General features: G+C 37.3%; 1 protein-coding gene across 4 annotated transcripts; it reads right to left on the reverse strand.

Moving 5' to 3' along the window:
* Positions 1 to 36: 36 nt before the first annotated feature.
* dusp22a (dual specificity phosphatase 22a) lies at positions 37 to 20212 on the reverse strand. 4 transcript variants are annotated; one of them, XR_006927729.1, is made up of 8 exons: positions 19883 to 20206; positions 19168 to 19201; positions 17347 to 17429; positions 16857 to 16906; positions 11244 to 11318; positions 8379 to 8550; positions 329 to 628; positions 37 to 297 (listed from the first exon to the last, which is right to left on the reverse strand). XR_006927729.1 is itself a non-coding variant. In XM_046865115.1 (7 exons), exons 1-7 carry the CDS (start codon positions 19901 to 19903, stop codon positions 496 to 498), a joined length of 600 nt encoding a protein of 199 aa, XP_046721071.1. In that variant the 5' UTR covers positions 19904 to 20212; the 3' UTR covers positions 37 to 495. The 4 variants fall into 4 exon arrangements, 2 of the variants coding, with proteins under 2 accessions (XP_046721071.1, XP_046721070.1); XR_006927730.1 differs by lacking the exon at positions 19883 to 20206 and adding an exon at positions 19641 to 19682; XM_046865115.1 differs by having other exon boundaries at positions 37 to 628; positions 8347 to 8550; positions 19883 to 20212.
* Between the last annotated feature and the right edge of the window lie 1349 nt (positions 20213 to 21561).

Below are 21561 nucleotides of genomic sequence, written 5' to 3' on the forward strand. Positions count from 1 at the left end.
GTAGTCAATTAAAAAAAATTCAGTCAGAAAGAGGAGTAGTCTGATTTATTTATTTATTTATTTATTTATTTATTTATTTATTTATTTATTTAAAAAAAAAGAAGAATTAGACATTTATTTAAAAAAGGAGAAAAAAAAAAGAAACCCACGGTGTGTTAGACCTCATTGATGCGATCACTCTAAGTGCTTTCCTAAGAAAGAATGATTCAGTGTGATCCCTGTCTTTCTTTTGCGTGTTGACTGGAAGTGGACGGATGATACATTCGGGGGGTTTGGCTATGCTTTTTCATTTAAATATAATAATAATAACCTAAAAGTCTTTGCTGAGGGCAGAGGACGTGATATTGCTGAGCTCAGTTAAGCTTGGCGGAAGTTATTCTACAGGTGAGCAGCAGTCATTAAGAGCTTGTGGATCTTTATCTTTTAGTGCATGGACGGAGATCGCTCATCTGTTAAAGCGGCTATAAGGCAGAGGGTAAACTCCAGAAGCCTGATTCATCCAGTCCTGGGCTCCTCGTCGTCGCCGCTCCTGGGCCTGCTGCTCGCTGTAGAGGACCAGTAAAGCAGAAACCTGCTCCTGGTCATTAAATGGACTGGGCCTGTAGTTGGTCCGGAGCCAAGCACGATACTGAGAGGAGGAAAAAAACAGGTTATGATGACACTGTTTCAAAAATGTCTGGTATAAAAATCATCCACATTATAATCAGTAGGTTGGTTCATTATTCTGTCATGGTTAAAAAAACCTACATGGAAAAAAAGGGTGCAGCCAAAGCCTCTGATGAACTTTATGAATCTTAGAAATACGTATTTAATGTTTTCTTTATAATATTGTACCAAAAAGTAGCTACTCCTTTGTAAAAGGATATAATACACAATATATACTGACATGGTTTATTCAGTATATCCACCAATATACCAGTGCTTAAAATGTGTATGACATTGTACTCTGGATCAGATGGTCACTAGTTTAAACCCCAGAACCACCCAGCTGCCACTGCTGGGCCCTTGAGCAAGGCCCTTAACCCTTAATTGCTCAATTATAAGTCGCTCTGGATAAGGGCGTCTGCCACATAAAGAAAAATAGGCAAGGAACCACTTTGGCAAGAGCCAGATGTTTTGATGGCTAGACAACTGGGTCAGAGCATCTCCAAAACAGCAGGTCTTGTATGATGTTCCTGGTTTGCAGAAGTTTGAACCAAAAGTGATTGTAGGAAGGATCCCCGTGTGGATCTTCTGAAAATCCACTATATCACAAATTGCTTTAAAAAACTGCTCCTACAACTGGCATCAGAAAGAAACCGTTAAGAGATATAAGAAAGCGACCAGGCCTGATGAATCACATTTTCTTGTACATCATGTGGACGGCCGGGTGTGTGTTTGTCATGTACCTAGTGTAGTAATGAAATCAGAATGGAATGTGGAAAGAAAGATAACCAGTGGATGCAGTGTAATGCTGTGGGTGATGCTCTGCTCGAAAGCCTTTGGATCTCACATGTACAGCCAACCTACACATTGTTCCAGATCAAATTACATCCACACTGCAAAAAAAAAAAAAGGTTCATGGTGTTGACTTGAGCTCCAAATCTCTGCGATGTGCTGCAGATACAAGTCTGATCAATAAAGATTTCATCTCATACCTTATAGGACTTACGGGTCAAAATCTGACCAGATACATGCATCTTTAGACGTCTTGTAGACTCAGTTGGTTAAGATGTTGGACTTCTGAATGGAAGGTTGTGAGTTCAAATTCCAGCACCACCAGGGTGCCACTGATGGGTCTGGATATTAAAACAAGTGATCCTTATATAAGGTCAAAGGTAAAGGAGGCAGGCAGCCAGTGGAGCGATGTTAAAGCCGATGTGGAACAACATCTACTTTGTTCGGATTTTTGTAGCTGAAGGGAAATCAGTTTTATTCACATTTGTCAATTCGAATAAAATAAATATTAAAAAATATTAAAAAATAAAAAAATATTTGGATATCAAGTGATGTTTCTTCGCTTTTTTTCTGCGCTACACTGCGTATAATGCCGAGGATTGTAATCGGCCCCGGGGTGAAAGAATTCTGGGACAAGAGGTGGAATTCCCCACGACCAGCAGTTTGCAGTGAGAGTGAATGAGACGCTTTGTAGAAGGGGGACGGACTTCCTGCAGCTTTCCAGGCAAGGACTCATTCCCGGATGGTGAAAAAAAAAACAATCACATAGAGGGTATGCTTTCCAAAAAGTCCCATGCCTTCAGAGTATCCTGTTTTACCGGTCCTTTTTTTCTTCTATTAGGGCTGTGTTTTCAGTGCTGTTTATATAAGATGTGATAATTCTATAGAATTGAAAGAGCTAAAGGCTTAGAGCTATGGAGCAAATTACTCACATGGGGGAAAAGAAAAAAATCCTGGAAGCCAATCAGCTTTTTCAAATCCAATGGGTGACAATAAAATACCAATATTGTGATAAATTGCATTATAATTCACTTTATACATAATTAATAAATATATTAAATATATTAAATGAATAAATGAATATATATTTATAGAATACAAAAATTACTAACCTTTTTTCAGAGCAAAACAATTTTTATTTTTTATTTTAATTAAATGTTAAAATAATTTAAAACTTTGATTAGAAGTGGCATTTATTACATTTTCTTAAAATTAAAGCCCATGATGTGAATTTAATTTGTTAAATCCAGATTATTACACCTAGTGTTTTATTGTTTTGTTTTAAAAGCCACAAGCGTTTTTCTTGCCCTTTGCCCTTCCTTTGACCAAACAAATATCTAAATGTCCAGATGTTCCACCTTATTTTCAATGAAAAATCCTCCATTAGAATGAAGGACAGCTTTTTTACACACATTCGGACTCCTGGTTTCTTCAAACATTCGGCTGAAATACTTTTCATTAATCAGGTCAACGGTCATATTCCTGAAAAGTAGCCTTTTTCATTAAATCTAATGAAGTAGCTTCAAACTAGGAAGTGGGATTTGACAGATGAGTGGCGTGAACACAGTAAAAAAAAAAACGTCGCAGTGCGCTTACGGGAAATATAGCTACTCGTGGAACGTTGCTCAACCAATCGGAGTAATGGATCAGAACTAACTCCAGTAGAAAGCAGTTCTACCCTTTTGCATGTGAGTTCAACTTATATAGTAAATACAGTGATTTTGATCAAAGCACAAGAAAAAACTTTCAAATGACATAAAAAAGGCAGCATATTAATTTATTGAATATATGAATATTAATTTATCGAATATATGAATATTAATTTATTTTAATGAATGCAATATTATAGTGTTAATTTGCGCATCTCTGAACATTATATAGAGCAGGCCGATTTTGCATCAGGTGGTTCTTTGCCTCCACGCCGTGCATTATGTGCATATAGTGTGTGACTACGCATATAAGGTGCACGTTTGAATGTTTCTGGTATTGTATACACTTCTTTACAATCTTTGTTCATTAATAATCTTTGGATGCAGTTTTTTTCTAAAACAATGAAAATATTATGTTGGTTGTCTTTTACTGCTAAAACAGTCGTGACCCGTCGAGCATCAACAGCATTAACTTCTTCAGCGGTTTAAGATACAGGAGCTCGTCTGTTGGATCGGAACCACACGGACAGCCTTCGCTCCTCACGTGCATCAATAAGCCTCGTCCCCCACGACCATGTCACCGGTTCACCACTATTCCTTCCTTGGAGCACTTTTGATAGATAATAAACACTGCAGACCAGGAACATCCCACAAAAGCTGCAGTTTTGGAGACGCTCTGACCCAGACGTCTAGACGTCACAATTTGTAGCTCAAATCCTTACGCTCGCCCATTTTTCCTGCTTCTAACATCAATTATGAGTACAAAATATTCACTTGCTGAATAATAAATAAATCCACCCACTAACAGGTGCCATGATGAAAAGATCATCAGTGTTATTCACTTCACCACTCATAATGTTATAATGTCATAATGTCATGCCTGATCAGTGTAAGTAAAGGGTGAAGTGTCATGACCAGCTGACTATATTATTTCATAAATTTTCAGTCATATTTCACAAGTTGAAAGGGAAAGTGAAGCCAGAACCCCCTCAAAGTGAAGAAGAAGTGAAAAGATCTACAGTAACGGTTTGACAAACCCTCTGAAAGACCAACGTAGGCTGCAGGCCGGGTAGCACTTTTAAGGCGTCTAGCAAACAAAAAAATAATAATGCAGGGCATCATCGGTGAAATTAGCAAACCGTTAGAGCTATGATGCATTTCTTAGTGTAAAACTTTGCAAAAAAAAATTAAAAAAATATATGAGAAAAGATCTTAGAGTTCAGATTTATATCGATTATAAATATTAAATCGATATCAATGAGGCGAGAAACAATCATCTTCATTAAATATGAAGATAAATCAGTGAAAGTAAAGCCAAAGGATCGCTGGTTATGGTTTCAACACTGTTGTAAATGCCTTTTATGGTCCCGAGACATGCGAGTTCGCTGGGTTTCAGTTCTCCTTCAGGTAGCTTGAGAAAAATGAGCTGAGAACAAGTGGAGAGTAAACAAGTACTGACATTTAAAATGGAAACGTTTCCTTACCGCAACCGACCAAAAGAACACTAATGAACCTACGATTCTGCGTGAAGTAGCGTCAGGGAAACAAGACTAAGCTAAAGACAGACGACAGTATAGGAACAAAAGTATTGGGACACCTATTTGGTTTTTCCACAAACTGTTAGCACAAAGTTGTAGGCACACAGTTGCATAGGATGCTGAAGCATGACATGACTAGGAGACCCAAACCTGTGGAATGGGATGCTCAAAAAGCACATACCAATCTAATAGTGAGGTGTCCACAAACTTTTGGCCAGGCGTTTTAGACAAGGCTGTAGAAATAAATAAATATGTACATAACTGTCGGTTGTACAGCTATGTGAACTGTGTGACATGTCTGGGTTTGTAGCACTCTATCATGTTTTCTGGTATAACACCAAGGTGTGTTACACACACACACACACACACCCACACACGCACACGTGCACACACACGCTTGTGTCTAAGAAAGAGACAGGTTTCATAATTACGCTTAACACCTTGCTTCCAAACCTACGTGTGCTCGGGTAAAAACCAAAGCCGTGACTCATGAAACGTTGTTTATAACCGATTGGAAATATGAATCAAAACATAGCAAAGACTTCTTAGCCAAGTCATGAAGCTTCTGGAGCCCTGGAGATATTCTGATATGCCTCGAGCATTGTTCCTATTCACTCCTATTCATCCTGTTCAATAGGGTTGAGGTGCAGTGACTGGGCAGGTCATGCCGTGATAGATATCCCTCCAGACGTCTGTTTGCTCTCTAAATAACGCTTACAGAGCCCGGAATTGCATTGTGTTGAAGTATTAAATGGTAGCCATGTTGGTTCTATTGGATTCCATTTACTGTTTAACCTATTTGCATAAAATGAGTTTGTGTGTTCTTCAAATATCAACAGAAAGTTGTGAAAGGTGACATAAGGTGACAGCTACATGTATTTCATCCAAAATCCTCCTGTTAATGCCTATGGATAAAAAAATCATACCAATATAGAATGGAAAAGATTAACTGATTTGGCACCTGTACACTACAGCACAGTGAAATTCTTGCTTTGCGTATCCTATGTGAGGAATCTGGGGTCAGAGCGCAGGGTCAGCAATGATAAAGAGCCCCCTGGAGCACAGAGGGGTAAGGGCCTTGCTCAAGGGCCCAATAGTGGCAGCTTGGCAGTGAGCCTTGAACCGACGACCTTCCGAACAGAGACTTCCATTAACCACTAGTTTGTTGCATATAATCGAAAGGAAAATGCATAAGAAAACCAAAAAACATCAAATACTCGCGTTTTCAAATTTATGACAGGCTCTTTAGACCAGAGTCTGTGGTAAAAAACGTCCTGTTTTTACATTCCTGTGACAATTTTCTTTTTAGAAAGGCTGGACGTATTGATGTTCTGTATTATCACACATGGAATGGACACACACACACACACACACACACACACACACGTATATATACATATATAAAATAAATTTAGACCCAGCAAAGATTAACTTTGTCTTTCCTGCACGACTATAAATGATGGAGTATTTTGACTCGTCATTGTAGCTACACGTAAAAAACCCTGAGTGGTCCGCACCTTGCGATAATCACTTCCGTACGCTCATAAGGGTTAAATCAGTCGCATGATTGCAACCTTTTATACATTCTGCTTTTTTTCTGGAAGTTTTTTTATGAAGGGAAAAATGGTAAAAAAGTAAATCCCCTTTCGAAATACCACTTCCTTAAAAAAAAAATATATAGACATCTCTATATTAAAGTATATCATAATAATAAAAAAAAAAAAAAGAACAATATTCCAAAGCATGTTGCAAGCTCCGGGCTGTAGTGACATCCACGTGACGAGCGACACGGAGATAATGCAATTTGAGCAAGTCCCCTCGAGTTCCCCTTGCTCACTCGAGCGAGCCAGACACCTTGTGCATTTGTGCGTTTAGCACCCGCTGCAAAGTAATGGCACCCGGCGAGGCTGTCACCTTTCAGCAGCTACACACGGAAACACAATGCACTGCAAACACTTTCGCCCCCCAAAAAAACAGGAAATCCAGCTCTCACACGAGTGTTCGCAAAATCAACGTGTGAAACGTGTGGACATCATAAAACGCACAGACAAACAAATGCCAACCGATTCTGTTTTTTACGCGTGTTTCGTTTGGACTTCTGGTTCTGGTTTTAATTGAGCTTAAATAAATTGGAAGGAATCGGAAAAATCTGATTGAGAGTCGTGCAAAAATGGCGGGATTCATTTATTTAGTTGCAAACGTGAAGATTTTGTTGTAGTGATGGACATTTATTCTCATGCCTATTCTTATTTTTCATTACATATCTCCTTTTTTAGTTTGGTTTCCCCCCCATTGTTTTTACTCTCTACCTTATTTTCATGGTGGCAATTTTCACATTTGAGAGCATCACATGTCACTTTTCACCTCCTAACATGCCAGAAAAAAAAAAACGTGTCGCTCCTCCCTACTCTGAAGTGAAAACATAACGAGAGTTAAATGAGAAGCTGTGGTGAGGACACAAGTGTAACTCTACGCTTCTGCTGAGAGTATGCGTGGATTATGGCACTGTGTGTATGTGTGTGTGTTACTATAGAATATTTCCCTATCAAAAAAGTCTACACATCTCTACCGTTGCTGTTCACACCATTCAGGAGCGAGAACTTGTGTACTTTTAGTCAAGTAGAAATGTAAAAGGAGGAGTTTTACTAGTACTGGCGTCATATTTAAACAGTGGATTAGTACTTTTATTATAATAGAGGAATGTAAATATATTTTCAGTCAATATCCAGTTTAAATAAACTCTTAAAAATAATAAAAGGACTGAGAAACAGAGCAGATCAGAACATCTGAGCTTCCAGTCTTGACTTGCTGTAGGTCTGTTTGACGGATTGCATCACTGCATGTAAGTCAGAGGTGACAGACAATCTGGCAGGAAACCAAAGGAAGATCTGCTTTAATTGTAGTTTTTTTTCTGTTTGCCGGTTAGTGCTCCTCGTGATGACACAACAGACACAGATTTTTGCGTGGTCTGTGGTCCTGAGTAACACTGGTGCATGTGGGCGTTTAACAAAACACACACACACACAAAACTAAAAGTACAGCGAGTCTCCTGTAATAGTGAGCAATTTTTTCCAGGGAACACTTTTTCCCAACTGGATGATTTCTAAAGCAAAGATTTTGAATAATAATAGAAAAAAAAGACTTGATTCTTGGGATTGATTGTATTGTACTGATTGATTCTTGGTATTGATGACATTATGACATTATAACTTTATAAATGGTGACGTGAATCACACTGATGATCTCTTCATCATGGCACCTTTTAGTGGGTGGATTTATTTATAAGGTAACCAGTGAAATTTTGACAAGTTGACGTGTTAGAAGCAGGAAAAATGGGTGACAAATTTGTGACGTCTAGACGTCTGGGTCAGAGCATCTCCAAAACTGCAGCTATAGTGGGATATTGGGACTCCGCACATTTGTAGCCATATCTGGTTCCTTGCCAAACATTTCCCACAAAGTTAGAGGCACACAATATCCTCATGGAGATACAGTATGGTTTACATGTGTTGGAGTTGAAGATCTCTGGCTGGATCTCTAAGCTATAAACCCCACACCATTGTGACTGCACCCAGGCCTCCTCACCTCACCGACATCAGAACCTAACTTTCCTAACACCCTTGCAGCTGAATAAGCACGAATCTCCACAGAATTCTGTGGAACATCTTCTCAGAAGAGTGGAGGTTATGTAGCTGCATTCCTCTAGCTGGTTTATTTCTCACCTAATGATGTGAGCTGAAGGTTGAAGAGATACCTCTGAAAGCTGCGTCCTTTGGAACTGCTGTAGCTGTTGCTGGAACCCGCAGTTGGGACCCACGAACGATCGCACAGCCTTCACCGCAGACAGACACTCCTCCCAGCCGTAGGTGGTGACCGTCATCAGGTACGCCACCACCATGGTGGTGCTGCGCGACACTCCGGCCAGGCTGAAACACAGGTCCGCTATCATCAGCACTTCATAATCGCCTCGGAACACAGACCCAGATGGAACAGTGATGTCATTCTTAATGTTTACAGATTGTGAACAGGAGCACGTCTACGCAAGACCGGTGTTTAATCGCTCTTCCTGTAATCTTTACCTCGGGGGAATTACAGGACGACGTCTACCACTCCTAATTACACTCACCTGGGAAATCATTTCTATTTATAAACCAGGACTGTGAATCATTTCCTTCAGTGGGGTGTTTAAATATGTTTTCAATTCAGCAGCGATTAGTGCGTTTCTGTGTAAAAAGAGAACACAGCACTCGACCCGAGGTGGACTTCACTCGATGCGTGAGAGAAAGTGCTTTGACTCTGTATCGATGTGTGATCTAGAGCCGATATAAATGAGCCAAACCCAGAGCTGTAGCAACGCAGAAATACGATACACACAAAGAACAAATAAAGAAATACAATATACATTTTTTTAACTGGGTATTTATATTTATAAGGAATCGTATTAAGAGTATTAAGAGCTCAGGTAACGTTTTTGAAACAATTTTTCATTGTTGCAACATTTCCAACTAGTAAGTTAAAAAAAAACCTTTTTCTTAAATTTCTCAACTTCCTTTGAGACACACAAAATTTGAAAATGGCATTTTTAGTCTAAAAACGTTTCCGCATCCACCCTTTAGTTTTCAATCGTTTTCCTTCATGCCATTTTTGCGTCACAGTGTGGACTGTAAAGTAAATAAATAAAAAAACGGAAGCTTCTGTAAAAAGGCGGACGCACTTTTTGTCATTGCGGCAACATTTCAAAGAGCCGGAAAGTAAATAAACGGCAGGCTTCCGCTTCAAATGTTTTTAATTTGATCCACTTTGAAGAACATTTTTCAAAAAGCTACGTTTTCGTTTGGTCTCTTTTAGTCTCTTTAAAACTTAACGACAATGTCAAGATAAGGCACCGCCACATGACTCCACACTGAGACTCTAAAACGGCGTTTTCACCGTTTCGAGAGATATTTCATAAAGCTATTTTTTGTTGAAGGAAGGCCAAAACGGCGGAAAAAATACAACATGTATTAATGTGGCCAAAAAAAACCCAAATGTTTTCAGACTACCGTAATTTCCGGACTATAAAGCGCACCCATATATAAGCCACACCCACTGAATTTGACAAATTTTTTTATTTTCAACATAAATAAGCCTGTCTACACTGAAACTAATGAACTTTACACAGGCTTTAACGAAAGACAGTGTCTGTTACACGGTGTAACGAGTGAAATATGTTGTGGCTCCTTTAAGATCAGAGCGGCATTTTGGGAATAGCCTTTTTCCGCTATTACTGCATGTGTGCAAGACCGAGGAATATGTCCTTATTATTTTCTGATGCTCATTTCTAAGTTCCTTTGACTAACCCGTAACGCTGTTGCCAAAAAAAAATAAAAAAGCACGAGTTTTGGAAACCTGTCTGTGCTTATATGATTTCTGTTGCAACTGGAGTTAGCGAGCTCTTCCCTTCACCCAGACTCAACGCGCTACAACGGCTTGTATCTAAACAGTAGCCGACCAAGTAAGTCGTTGTTCACTGTCTTCCTCCTTCCTTTCACAACTATTTCTCTCGGGAGTTTATCTTTTGGCATCGTCGTGCGTAAAAAAAAAAAAAAAGTTTTCTCCCGATGCCGTGCAGCTCAGAACACAGGTGAGGTGCGTTTTTTCGTTTCCATTCGGAAATTTCATTGGTCTAATGTTATGTCGCTCAGTTTTTTGGCTTGAATTTTGTGAAACCGTGAAAAGCCCAGAAAAAATCCATAAATTTGCCGCTTCGTTGTTTAATCCGCGGGGTTCAAAACGTGGGAAAAAAATACGGTACTTAAAAAATATTTCCAGTTATCCTAAGAATTTTTGTTTCTTTTGTGCGTTTCACACTCAACATTATTAACATCTGAGTCGTTCTAAACTCCAGGTGAACAGAATCCTGGGTTATTTTATCACGTTTCAAACATTACCCGCGTTTAACAATTAACCCAGAATGGGTATAATCTCACGCTTCACACATTCTTAACCCTGAATTAACCGCAATGACGCGTATTTGCTTTGTCAACAACCTCAACATACATGGATACGTTCAACGTGTTTAAATAATGCGTCTTGTCTTGTTTCATTAGCGAGAAATAAATGTTGCCAAATGTTGTAAAATCCTTCTTCAAAGTCCTCTGAATTTTTTCCTCTAAAGCTGTAACTGTTTACACACCACACTGTGTTTCTGTGACTGTAAAAGCGTTATCTTTGTAAAAGTTTATATTATTCGCCTTCTAAATGTAAAAAAGTACCTCTCCACAGGGTTAAATAAGGGATTGGGAAACAATATAACCTGAGGGTTGAGTGCAGTGTAAAAGTCGAATACTGACACAAGAATTTCTGTAAACTAGCTGTTTTTTTCCAGTGTGTTAAATTATTACTTTGAAATAAATAGCAGCGATGGTCAGCTCGTATCAGACAGTACTTTTTTTTATATTCTTTAGTGCTTTGATTAGGTTTGGTGGACATCATCTACAAAGTCATGAAGCCAAAAACAAATAATAATAATTTTTTAACTCATGTTTAATTTCAGTCTGTTTCTGTTTTGAATTGTAAACGTTTGCGATACTCTTAATACTTTTCAATGTAACTCGATAACAACGAACAGCTCACTTACCAGTGGACCAGACACGCCCCTCCGCTGAGCCGACACTCATGGATAAAGCGGATACACTCTTTAAAATGCTGTAACCTGAAAAAAAAAAGATGGTTGGTATAATAATGCATAAATGACACACAAAAAAAATCAACAACAATATCGTGACCAAATCTACAAATAGATGTGAAGTTATTCTAGTGCTCTCCAGCCCTTTTTTTTCTTTTTATAGTTATAATTCAGACATACAGTACAGACCAAAAGTTTATATATATTATATATACAGTACAGACCAAAAGTTTGGACACACCTGCTCATTCAAAGAGTTTTCTTTATTTTCATGACTATGAAAAGAGTCACACTGAAGGCATCAAAACTATGAATTAACACATGTGGAATTATATACATAACAAAAAAGTGAACTGAAAATATGTCATATTGTAGGTTCTTCAAAGTAGGCATCAAGAGAATGCCAAGAGTGTGCAAAGCAGTAATCTAAGCAAAAGGTGGCTACTTTGAAGAACCTACAATATGACATATTTTCAGTTGTTTCACACTTTTTTGTTATGTATATAATTCCATATATAATTCCACGTGTTAATTCATAGTTTTGATGCCTTCAGTGTGAATCTACAATTTTCATAGTCATGAAAATAAAGAAAACTCTTTGAATGAGAAGGTGTGTCCAAACTTTTGGTCTGTACTGTATGAGCTTTATGACTGCAGTAAATCTTAGGTCCAGATATTTTTTTTTTTAAACGGGTTACGGTTATTTATTTTACTAAAATATTATAAATTCTGCGTTCGCCTGAACAGGAGTTTTCTAAACTTTCCATAATATAGATGTTTATTTCTCTATATATTTATACTGATAAAGTGCCTTTATGAAGCACATCACTGAGAGCTCTGTAGTTTAATAATTGCTCATGATGTATCCAGTCGCCAGTGTGAAATTTTCTTTCGACTCTTCAGGTGATGTGAAATCTTCAGCATTGCAAAACACATAACCACATGCGGAGCAATCTGCCTTCAAAGTCTGGATTGGGAAATCAAGCGAAGCCAAACAAGACAAATCTTTACTCCTTTAAGTGTCACAATCAGCAAATTTGCTAATTTTTCTCCAGTGTGGTCAGTCGGTCTGAAACGAAAGCAAATCTGTGCAAAAAGAAAGAAAGAAAGTAAAAAAGAAAGAAATTGCAAAAAGTGGAATATTAGCACTGGAACAGTTATTGAGGAAATAAGTGAAGAATTTGCTGTTTTTTTTCAATGGCAAGTTTGCTTCTAGACTTTTCCAAAGTTTTTTTTTTTTTCATTTGTAAAATTTAGAAACTTAAAATAAATAAATAAATAAATAAATAAATAAATAAATAAATAAATAAATAAAATTCAATTAAACACAATGTTTGTTTTTTTGTTCTTAAAAGCTTTTTATTGTTGCTTGTCTTCTTCTTATTATTAGGGGTTAGTATAAGGGGTAGTATTAGGGGTTATTATTAGGGGTTATTATTAGGGGTAAGTATAAGGGGTTATTATAAGGGGGTATTTTTAGGGGTTATTATAGGGGTTATTATTAGGGTTTAGTATAAGGGGTTAGTATAGGGGGTATTTTGGGGATTAGTATAAGGGGTTATTATTAGGATTATTATAAGGGGTTATTATTAGGGGTTATTATAGGGGTTATTATTAGGGTTTAGTATAAGGGGTTAGTATAGGGGGTATTTTGGGGATTAGTATAAGGGGTTATTATTAGGGGTTAGTATAGGGGTTATTATTAGGGGTTATTATTGGGGTAAGTATAAGGGGTAAGTATTAGGGGTTATTATAGGGGTTATTATTAGGGTTTAGTATAAGGGGTTAGTATAGGGGGTATTTTGGGGATTAGTATAAGGGGTTATTATTAGGATTATTATAAGGGGTTATTATAAGGGTTATAATTGGGGTAAGTATAAGGGGTTATTATAGGGGTTATTATTAGGGTTTAGTATAAGGGGTTAGTATAGGGGGTATTTTGGGGATTAGTATAAGGGGTTATTATTAGGGGTTAGTATAGGGGTTATTATTAGGGGTTATTATGGGGTAAGTATAAGGGGTAGTATAAGGGGTTATTATAAGGGGGTATTTTTAGGGGTTATTATAAGGGGTAGTATTAGGGGTTATTATAAAGGGTTATGGTAGAATATGGAATATTTGTTTTTGATGTCTCTATACGCTTTTCTAAAGTTCATCTTTTTTTAACTTTAAAAGCACTTTGCTGTGTGACAAAAAAAAAAAAAAAACTGCTAACAGCAGCACATTGTAAAAAAGAAAATGCAATTCCTGTAAGCTTACATATGAAATGTTCTGCTGCTGGTTCAAAAAAAAAAAAAAAACCAAATAAAATAAAATCAAAACAGATCAAATCATCTAGCAGTAACCTGAGAACACAAACCTCTGCACTCGGCTGCATTTTGCATTTAATAAACAATAAGTAATAACTGTACAAGAGCTGCATTATTCTTTTGAGCCGAAATGTCACGGCGTGTGCGTGTGCTTGTGCTGCACAAACACTTCGGTCAAAAGCGTTACCCTGAAGTTATATCTGAAAAATAGGAAGAGTCTTCGAGCAACGTCGGCTTTGAGCGTCAGAGTCCGCGAGAGATACGCATTAAAATGTTCCTCCGATGATCTGTCTCACTACATGGGTACTAAATAAATACAGTTTTTTTTCATTCAGCACTCTGTGTGTGTGTGTGTGTGTGTGTGTGTGTGTGTGTGTGTGTGTGTGTGTGTGTGGGTGTGTGTGGAAGTGCGTGTGAGAGAAAAAGAAAAAAAAAGACCATAAGGGTGCTGATGAAATAAGCAGATTGACCGTTATCCTTATTTTTATGTCTGTAGGATTGTGACAGAAGGGTTTTTAATAGGTTTGGTGGCCACTGCTGGTTTCCTTCCTCTTGCTAGATTGCAACAGTGGGCCAAAGCCCCTCAGTAACCCTCAGACACGCAGCATGATCCCAACTCAGGACACCTTGTATTCAGATGTTTTTCTTTGTGTCGTGGAAATGTTTCACATAAGGAATAATCCCCATGGGCGTGTGCTGTTGTAGGAAAAAGACGCACACAAGCTCGATCACGGCAATCATTTTCCCGTTACTGCATGTCCTCTGTTAGCGTTTAGAGCAGTTTAGAGCAGAATTTGACCAACGAATGAACATTTTGAATTATTAGGTGTTTTTTATATCCATTTAGACTTACATTTAACATCACAGAACATCCCTGAACATTTCTCATCACTCACTGTAGCAGCTTTCCAAACAAAAAAGTGATTTAAAGAAAATCTCCATTTAGCCTGAAGCTTTACCACTGACACTGGAGACTCCTTCCATGAAAGTTTTTTTTTAATTGACTTCACTTTTATAGCATTTAGCAGATACTCTTATTCAGAGCGACTTACATTTACCTCTATTAATACAACTGAGCAACTACATGGTTAGGGGCCTTGCTCAGGGGCCCAGGAGTGGTATCTTGTGGTGGCTGAGATTTAAACTCAAAACCTTTGGATCCCAAGTCCAATGCCTCAACCACTAACCTTCTAAATGGTGAACAAACAGCTGTGAACACCTGCAACACTAAACTATTGTCACTATGGTCAAAGGTTTGTGGAAATCTGACCATCTCGTTCCCCATTTGCTGTTATAATAAGCTCCACTGTTTTGGGAAGATGTTCCACCAGATTTTGGAGTGTACTTGTGGAGATTTGTCCAGAGTTTCCTTCAGGCATAAGAGGGTTAATAAACACTGATGTAGGTGAGGTGAGGAGGACTGAAGTGCAGTTCACATTCATCCCAAAAGGTGCTGGAGCTCTATAGCAGGAGATCTTCCACTCCAACACGCGTAAAGCAGATCTTCATGAAGCTGGCTTTGTGCACAGGGGTACCATCATGCTGGAACAGGTTTGGGTTCATGTAAAGGGAAAGTTTCACGCTATAGCATTCAACGACGCCCTTAAACATTTGTGCTAACCGTTTGGTGAAGAACCAGTCCAAACATCACTCTCTGGATTCTCTGGCAAATCAATAATACAACAACTGAAAGTTCACTGTGCGATTAGATGTTCGTGGAGTCGTTTCTCGAAGAAGAATCAACAAATTCTTATAAATCGTACAATTTTTTTAAAAAGTTAAAAAGTGTTCTTCTCACGCAATAGCGCATGACTAAGACTGGGAGGTCTAAAGTTATCCGGTGTGTCGTAAAGCAGTGATAATACACTGGACAGGAAGATGGGGGGGGGGGGTGGAGATGTGTTCACTGAGTCAGACAGCAGGAACTGCCTCCATCTCTCCATCTCTCTGCCTTCCCTGTGTGTGTGTGTGTGTGTGTGTGTGTGTGTGTGTGTGTGTGTGTGTGTGTGTGTGTGTGTGTGTGTGTTGGGGGGAAAGATAAGCCAGGACGTGAGCGTTCTCACTCTCCACCTGCGTAACAACTTAGGAGTTTATGAACACTGCAACTAGTAAACTTTCAATTCATTTTCCATCAATTCCTCACAAAAAAAAAGGCAGATTTTCTTGCAAACTTCTGAGAACGAGACGGGATTTAGACGAACCTGTTGTCTCTACTCTAGTTACGCTTCAGTGTCCAGTCGCAGGTGTCCTAAATCACCTATTTACACTTCTTATGCCATGCATTAGAAAAAACTATGTACTTTTTCTAAAGAAACACACACACACTTTTGAGGGTCTAACAAAAGTCCAGGGAAGACTTGCAATGAAAAAGAGCATAGCTGCCATAACTATACACACCGTTATGCAGCTTTTCTTTATTTATTATTCCCTATATATATATATATATCATTCTCTGGATGTTTTTCCACGATGTTCATATACACCTTATAATCTGTGTCCATGTCTATAACATATTACGATTACAGACGTTCTATTTCTAATTTCAGACTCTATAAGACGAACAGTGATTTGGAGTAGGAGGAGCATAATGTCTAATTATAACCAATTATAAGCTCTTATATGTAGAAATCAGCAAACTTTTCTAAATTAAGGCGGAAATGAGGGTAAAAAAATCCTGGATTACTGATATTTATCATATAAATGATTGAATTTAATCCACCAGTCAGACACCAACATCCATTTATTTCAGTTATACATCTGAGCAGTGGTGTTTTGGGGCGTTTTTAAGTTAGGAGGCTTTTTTTTTTTCATCCATATACAATGCAATCAGGGTACGATCACAGTGTACGTGTGAAAGGCAAAGAAGAAATACGTCCAGACTAGAACACATACGTACCTGGAAGTGGGTTGAGTCCTACATCTTCACCACCTGACCGTTCTGATATTTATATAACTATTATGACCATTAAATCCATCGCTATAAATCAGGGGTTGTCTCATATGGACATATGGAAGTTTACATCCTCTTTGACTAGTCAAAGGCAATGTCTTGAGAATGTTGTGTAACCTATGGCAGGCTGTGCTCTTCCTGATGCTCATCTCCTGCACGTACATGGGACTGCTGATATGACGTTGAGTAATCTTTGTATGTGAGCATACTGATAACCGTTTTGTGCAAGCGTGTGTGTGTGTGTGTGTGTGTGTGTGTGTGTGTGTGTGTGTGTGTGTGTGTGTCTTGTTTGCGTTTAATACTCACAGGTTTTGATTCGAGGCGTCTGCGGCATGAATGCAAAGGTACGTCATGTCCTACAAAATGAAGAAAAATAAAAAAATAAGTTAATATACATCATCCAAGTCTTAACTTATTTTTTCACCCTGAGAATAAAATCATACAACAATTAAAGATTACTCGTTCAGGTTTCAGTGTGTGGCCTGCCTGCCCCCATGTGGTCAAAATATGCAACTACAGAAAACTATTACAAAAAAAAAAATTTATATTGCTTTTATACGATTTCTATGGAATTCTCAATTCTGAATAATGTAATTTAATAATTTTATAATCTAGATTCATCTAAGCACTCCTCCTGTTGCTATCTATATTTGCATACTAACACATTAAACACCTTGCTTTTTGTTTCTTTGTTTTTCTGCATCATTTTTTTTTCTAAAAGGAAGGGATGTACAAACTTTTGCACTCATCTAAGCAAAAAGAAACGAGGGAAAGTAAAAGCGAGTGACTTTTTTACCTCTAGTACCGGTTTGGCGTTGTTGCACACAGAGAGGATGTGAGTGATACCGTACTTAGACAGGCTTTCTCGGTTCTCTGAGTCTGTGAATCGTGGGGAAAATAAAGTAAAAATAAAGAAGTATACATTTTGGTTATTTTATTTCAATTCATTTGTTGCCTGAGATAAATTTTTTGAAGGTGACTGAGTAAAGTAGACGCTCAGAAGCAGTTCCTGAGCTACAATACTGAGCATAAAGTACGGCAATTCACACCTTCAAAAACACAACTTTTTTTTTCAATTAATCAATTAATTTACTCATAATTTCCACCTCTGATAGCAGGCTAGTCAAGATCGAGCGGAGATTTTGCCCACACTAGCTTGGCTAATCATCTAGTTACCTCAGATTTGCTCTGTGAACATTACAAAGTCATTTCATTAGAATAACTATGAAGTCATTAAAACTATCATCCTTCCGCTCTGATATGAAGAAAGCTAGCTGTTATAGTGTGTAAGTAAATATGGTAGCAAAGTAGCCACAAACGTACACTGATTGTGTAAACCATTGAGTTAGCATTTGGCTAACTAACGTGTATTGAGTAAAGCCATAACCCTGCTTCATCACCAACCTGGTTAACGTTTGCTAATGTAATTAATCCACTAAATAAATATGATATAAAATTAGGCACTAATAATTTTGCTTGCACAGTGGAAAGCGCAGAGGATTTTCCAGTCCAGTGCCTCATTTGGGAAGTTGTAGTTCATTGGTAAAGGCTCTGGGTTACTGATCAGAAGCTCAGTGTTTAAGCCCCAGCATCACCAGGTTGCCACTGTTGGGCCCTTGAGCAAGGCCCCTAACACTCTAGTGGGGCGCTGTATCAGGGCTGACTCTGCGCTCTGACTTCTTACCACTGTGTGGTCATGTGTATGTGACAAATAAAGGCTCTTTAAAAAAAATTAAAAGATTGTGTAAGGAGCCTATATACAATTAAGCTTAATTAAATATAGTAATAAAAGCTTTCGCTAGATTTTTAATTAACATTCACAAAATCAAAGGTCAGATTTCCCCCTTTTCTCCGTACTCTTTTCTCTGAATAACTTCAGGACAAAGAGGGGAAAAAACTGTTTCTAATTGTTAATTGAGAGCAGTTTCATTGCACAGTAAACGTAGCTAGAAATGAATAAAAAGTGTGTCCTGTATTTTAAAAAAGGCGACTTGCTGTGGGTTAAGAGAAATAAAACACCACAGAGCTCATGCTCAGAGCTTTTACAGTAACTGAGGATTTATTCTACAACGGCACTGATATATTCCCTTCCAAAATACCTCGCCCTGGACTGCTGTGTTACCCGTGAGATGTCTTACGCTCACGTCGACTCCAAGATTTATTATCAGTGTAATTTATAATTAGAACAAGTCCTGGGTCACAGTCTGCACCCTGCGGATCGGGTTTGCTGCAGCCTATTTTTAAGTGTTGCGCTGCAGAGGATCTGAAGGAACAACTATAAATATCAAAATGTCAGATAGTGTGAGACAACACAGATTCTGTTCTGACCTTATAAAGGCAGAAAGGGGATGAAACGGTGGTAACATTTACATTAGTTGGGAAAATATACAGCTAATATGGTAATATAGTATATAAAATTTATTCAAGATCAGAATGTATATTATTATATTTAAAAAACTGAATAAATTGTAATTTAGAAAAACAAAAGAGAAACAAAACATGATTTAAAAAACTTTTTTTAACAAAATGTAATACTTCTTTTTTTAAATATTTTTTCACTTTTAATTTTGAAAAAGTATTTATATTAGATGAATATAAAAATTCTTCTTTTGCTTACCTCTTATATTTCCTAAATAGAGACCATCAATAACCTGCAAAATAAAGTATGCATTAGTTCATTATTTACCTATCTTGTATTTATATATATATATAAATTTTTTTTTTACATTTATATACATTTATATACAAAAGATTCATATAAATGAATAGATTAATTTATGTCCCTCTTTTAATTATTATATTTATGTTTGTGTGTATTTAAGCAGTTTGTACATTTATACAGCAGAAATGATAAATATTTTATATATATAAATATTGCGTATTATTATTATTATTATTATTATTATTATGAATAATAATAATAATTAATAATAATAATAATAATAAATACAGTTGCAGTAATTCAAAAGGAGTCAACATTTAAGGGAATTCGATTAAAAAAATAATTAATCGAGAAAATTATTTAAAAAAATAAAAAGATTTATTTAAATCCTGAACATTTTTAATAATCATTATTTTTCACCAAACTACCATGACGCGCTTTGGCAGTGACACGAGCCGCGTCCCAAATGCCACATTCTTCCACTACGTAGGGCACAAGGTAAACCGCGCAGGCCATTACGTCATAGTGCTCTTATATAGGGAGCGGCTACTCATTTGTGGTTCAGCCTTACGCCTTGGTTCCTACAGCTAGCACAGAAATTGCTTTAATGAAATAACTACAGTTAATTATCTCGCTATTCGGTCCCAGAGAGACTACAAGTCGAATTTACCTTGTTCATTCCGTTCCCCATGATTCTGGAGGATGATTTTGTTTTACATGAACTATTTGCGATTTCTTGTGACCATTAGAGCTAGCATAGCTCCGCAGCACTAGCTTCCTCCTCCTCCCTACACCAAAGCACAAGGTTCCGCTTCAACGGAACAAGTTGCGAAGGGAAAACTTTGTCCTACAGACTCAAAAACTGTTCCACAAATGTTAAAAAAAAATCCCCCTTTACGTCGAGTTATTATAGAGGTATCATCTCTTAGAGCTGCATTAAACAAGGCTTGGGTTTTTTTGTGTGTTTTTTTTAATGGACTATGACATCACTACAGGACACCACATTAACTCTTTCCACCCAAAACCCTGAGATTCACTCACACACACACACACACACACACACACACACACACACATTTATTTACAGGACATTTATACATAAAATATACGCCATATTACAGTTTTTCTCAAACCATCATTAATATTTGCAAAGCAGTAAATGCATTTCAGAAAACAATGTGTACAAACAGCACAAGACTTTGGATTTCTTGCTTGTACTTTTCTCAAAATCAAAATCTCTTAAAACTAAGTATTTGTGTCAGTGAACATCTCATTCCCATCAGAATGAATCAAGATCGTCAAAATGTTTAGTCGTGTTGTCATTATGACGATGCACAGGTTCAGGATTCCTTGATATAAACTACTGTTTTTATTACGGTGATTAAAAATGCACAGAATTTGACTTCCTTCTGTTTTGCGTCTATGAATTTCAGCACAAATTCATGTATTTGATTGCATATTTGATTTATATTGATTGCAAGAGATTCACTCTCCAATTGAAGGTTAACAAGAGTCACCTTTGACCTGTTTTAGAGAACTGTGTGTTTATTGGTCGATCTGATGTCGTTCACTCACCTTCATTAGTGATGTTCAAGATTCTACACAATTCATCAGTTCAACACATTTACACAAATATTTAATATAAATTTTAGATGACAGATGATGAAAACTGGTTTAATCATTTTGCATTCAGTGACGTTTACAATGAACTGATGCTGAGATGTTTTGGGGGTTAAAATTATTCAGGTGAAACCAGTAGAATATATTTTGATCAACATGAACATAAACAAACTGATAATGTAGGAAACAGCAGACACTCGTACACAATCAGTTAAATTAATGTACAAACGCGTTCGCGATTTGATCAAAGCGACGAGAAAATGTTTTTATGATGAGCACAAGGCTGAACGAGTAGTTTTGAGAATTTCATTTCTGATCTGAGAAACGCTCCAAAAGATTTCTTCAAGTTACAACCAGTTTTTCTCAGTTGCTTTGAAACATTTCTCCAAGTTTTTATCATCTGTCATCTAAAATGTCTATTAAACTTTTTTTTTGTAAATGTGTAGAATTGATGAATTGTGCAGATGAAGGCGAGTGAACGACATCAGATCAACCAATAATCTACCAGTTCTCTAAAACATGTCAAAGGTGAATCTCGTGAACCTTCAATTGGAAACAGACAGAACAAACCAAAGAAGTAAAATGTATAAAAATGGATGAACAACCAGGAAATTAACGAACATTATTACATAAAAGTGCGAATCCTGTTCGGTCTCCTGCAATCAATATAAATCGAATATGCAATCAAATAAATTTGTGCTGTTGAAATTCATAGATGCCAAATTCAAC

This window comes from Silurus meridionalis, chromosome 13 (genome assembly GCF_014805685.1).
Source record: "Silurus meridionalis isolate SWU-2019-XX chromosome 13, ASM1480568v1, whole genome shotgun sequence".
In the NCBI taxonomy this organism is placed as follows: Eukaryota; Metazoa; Chordata; class Actinopteri; order Siluriformes; family Siluridae; genus Silurus; species Silurus meridionalis.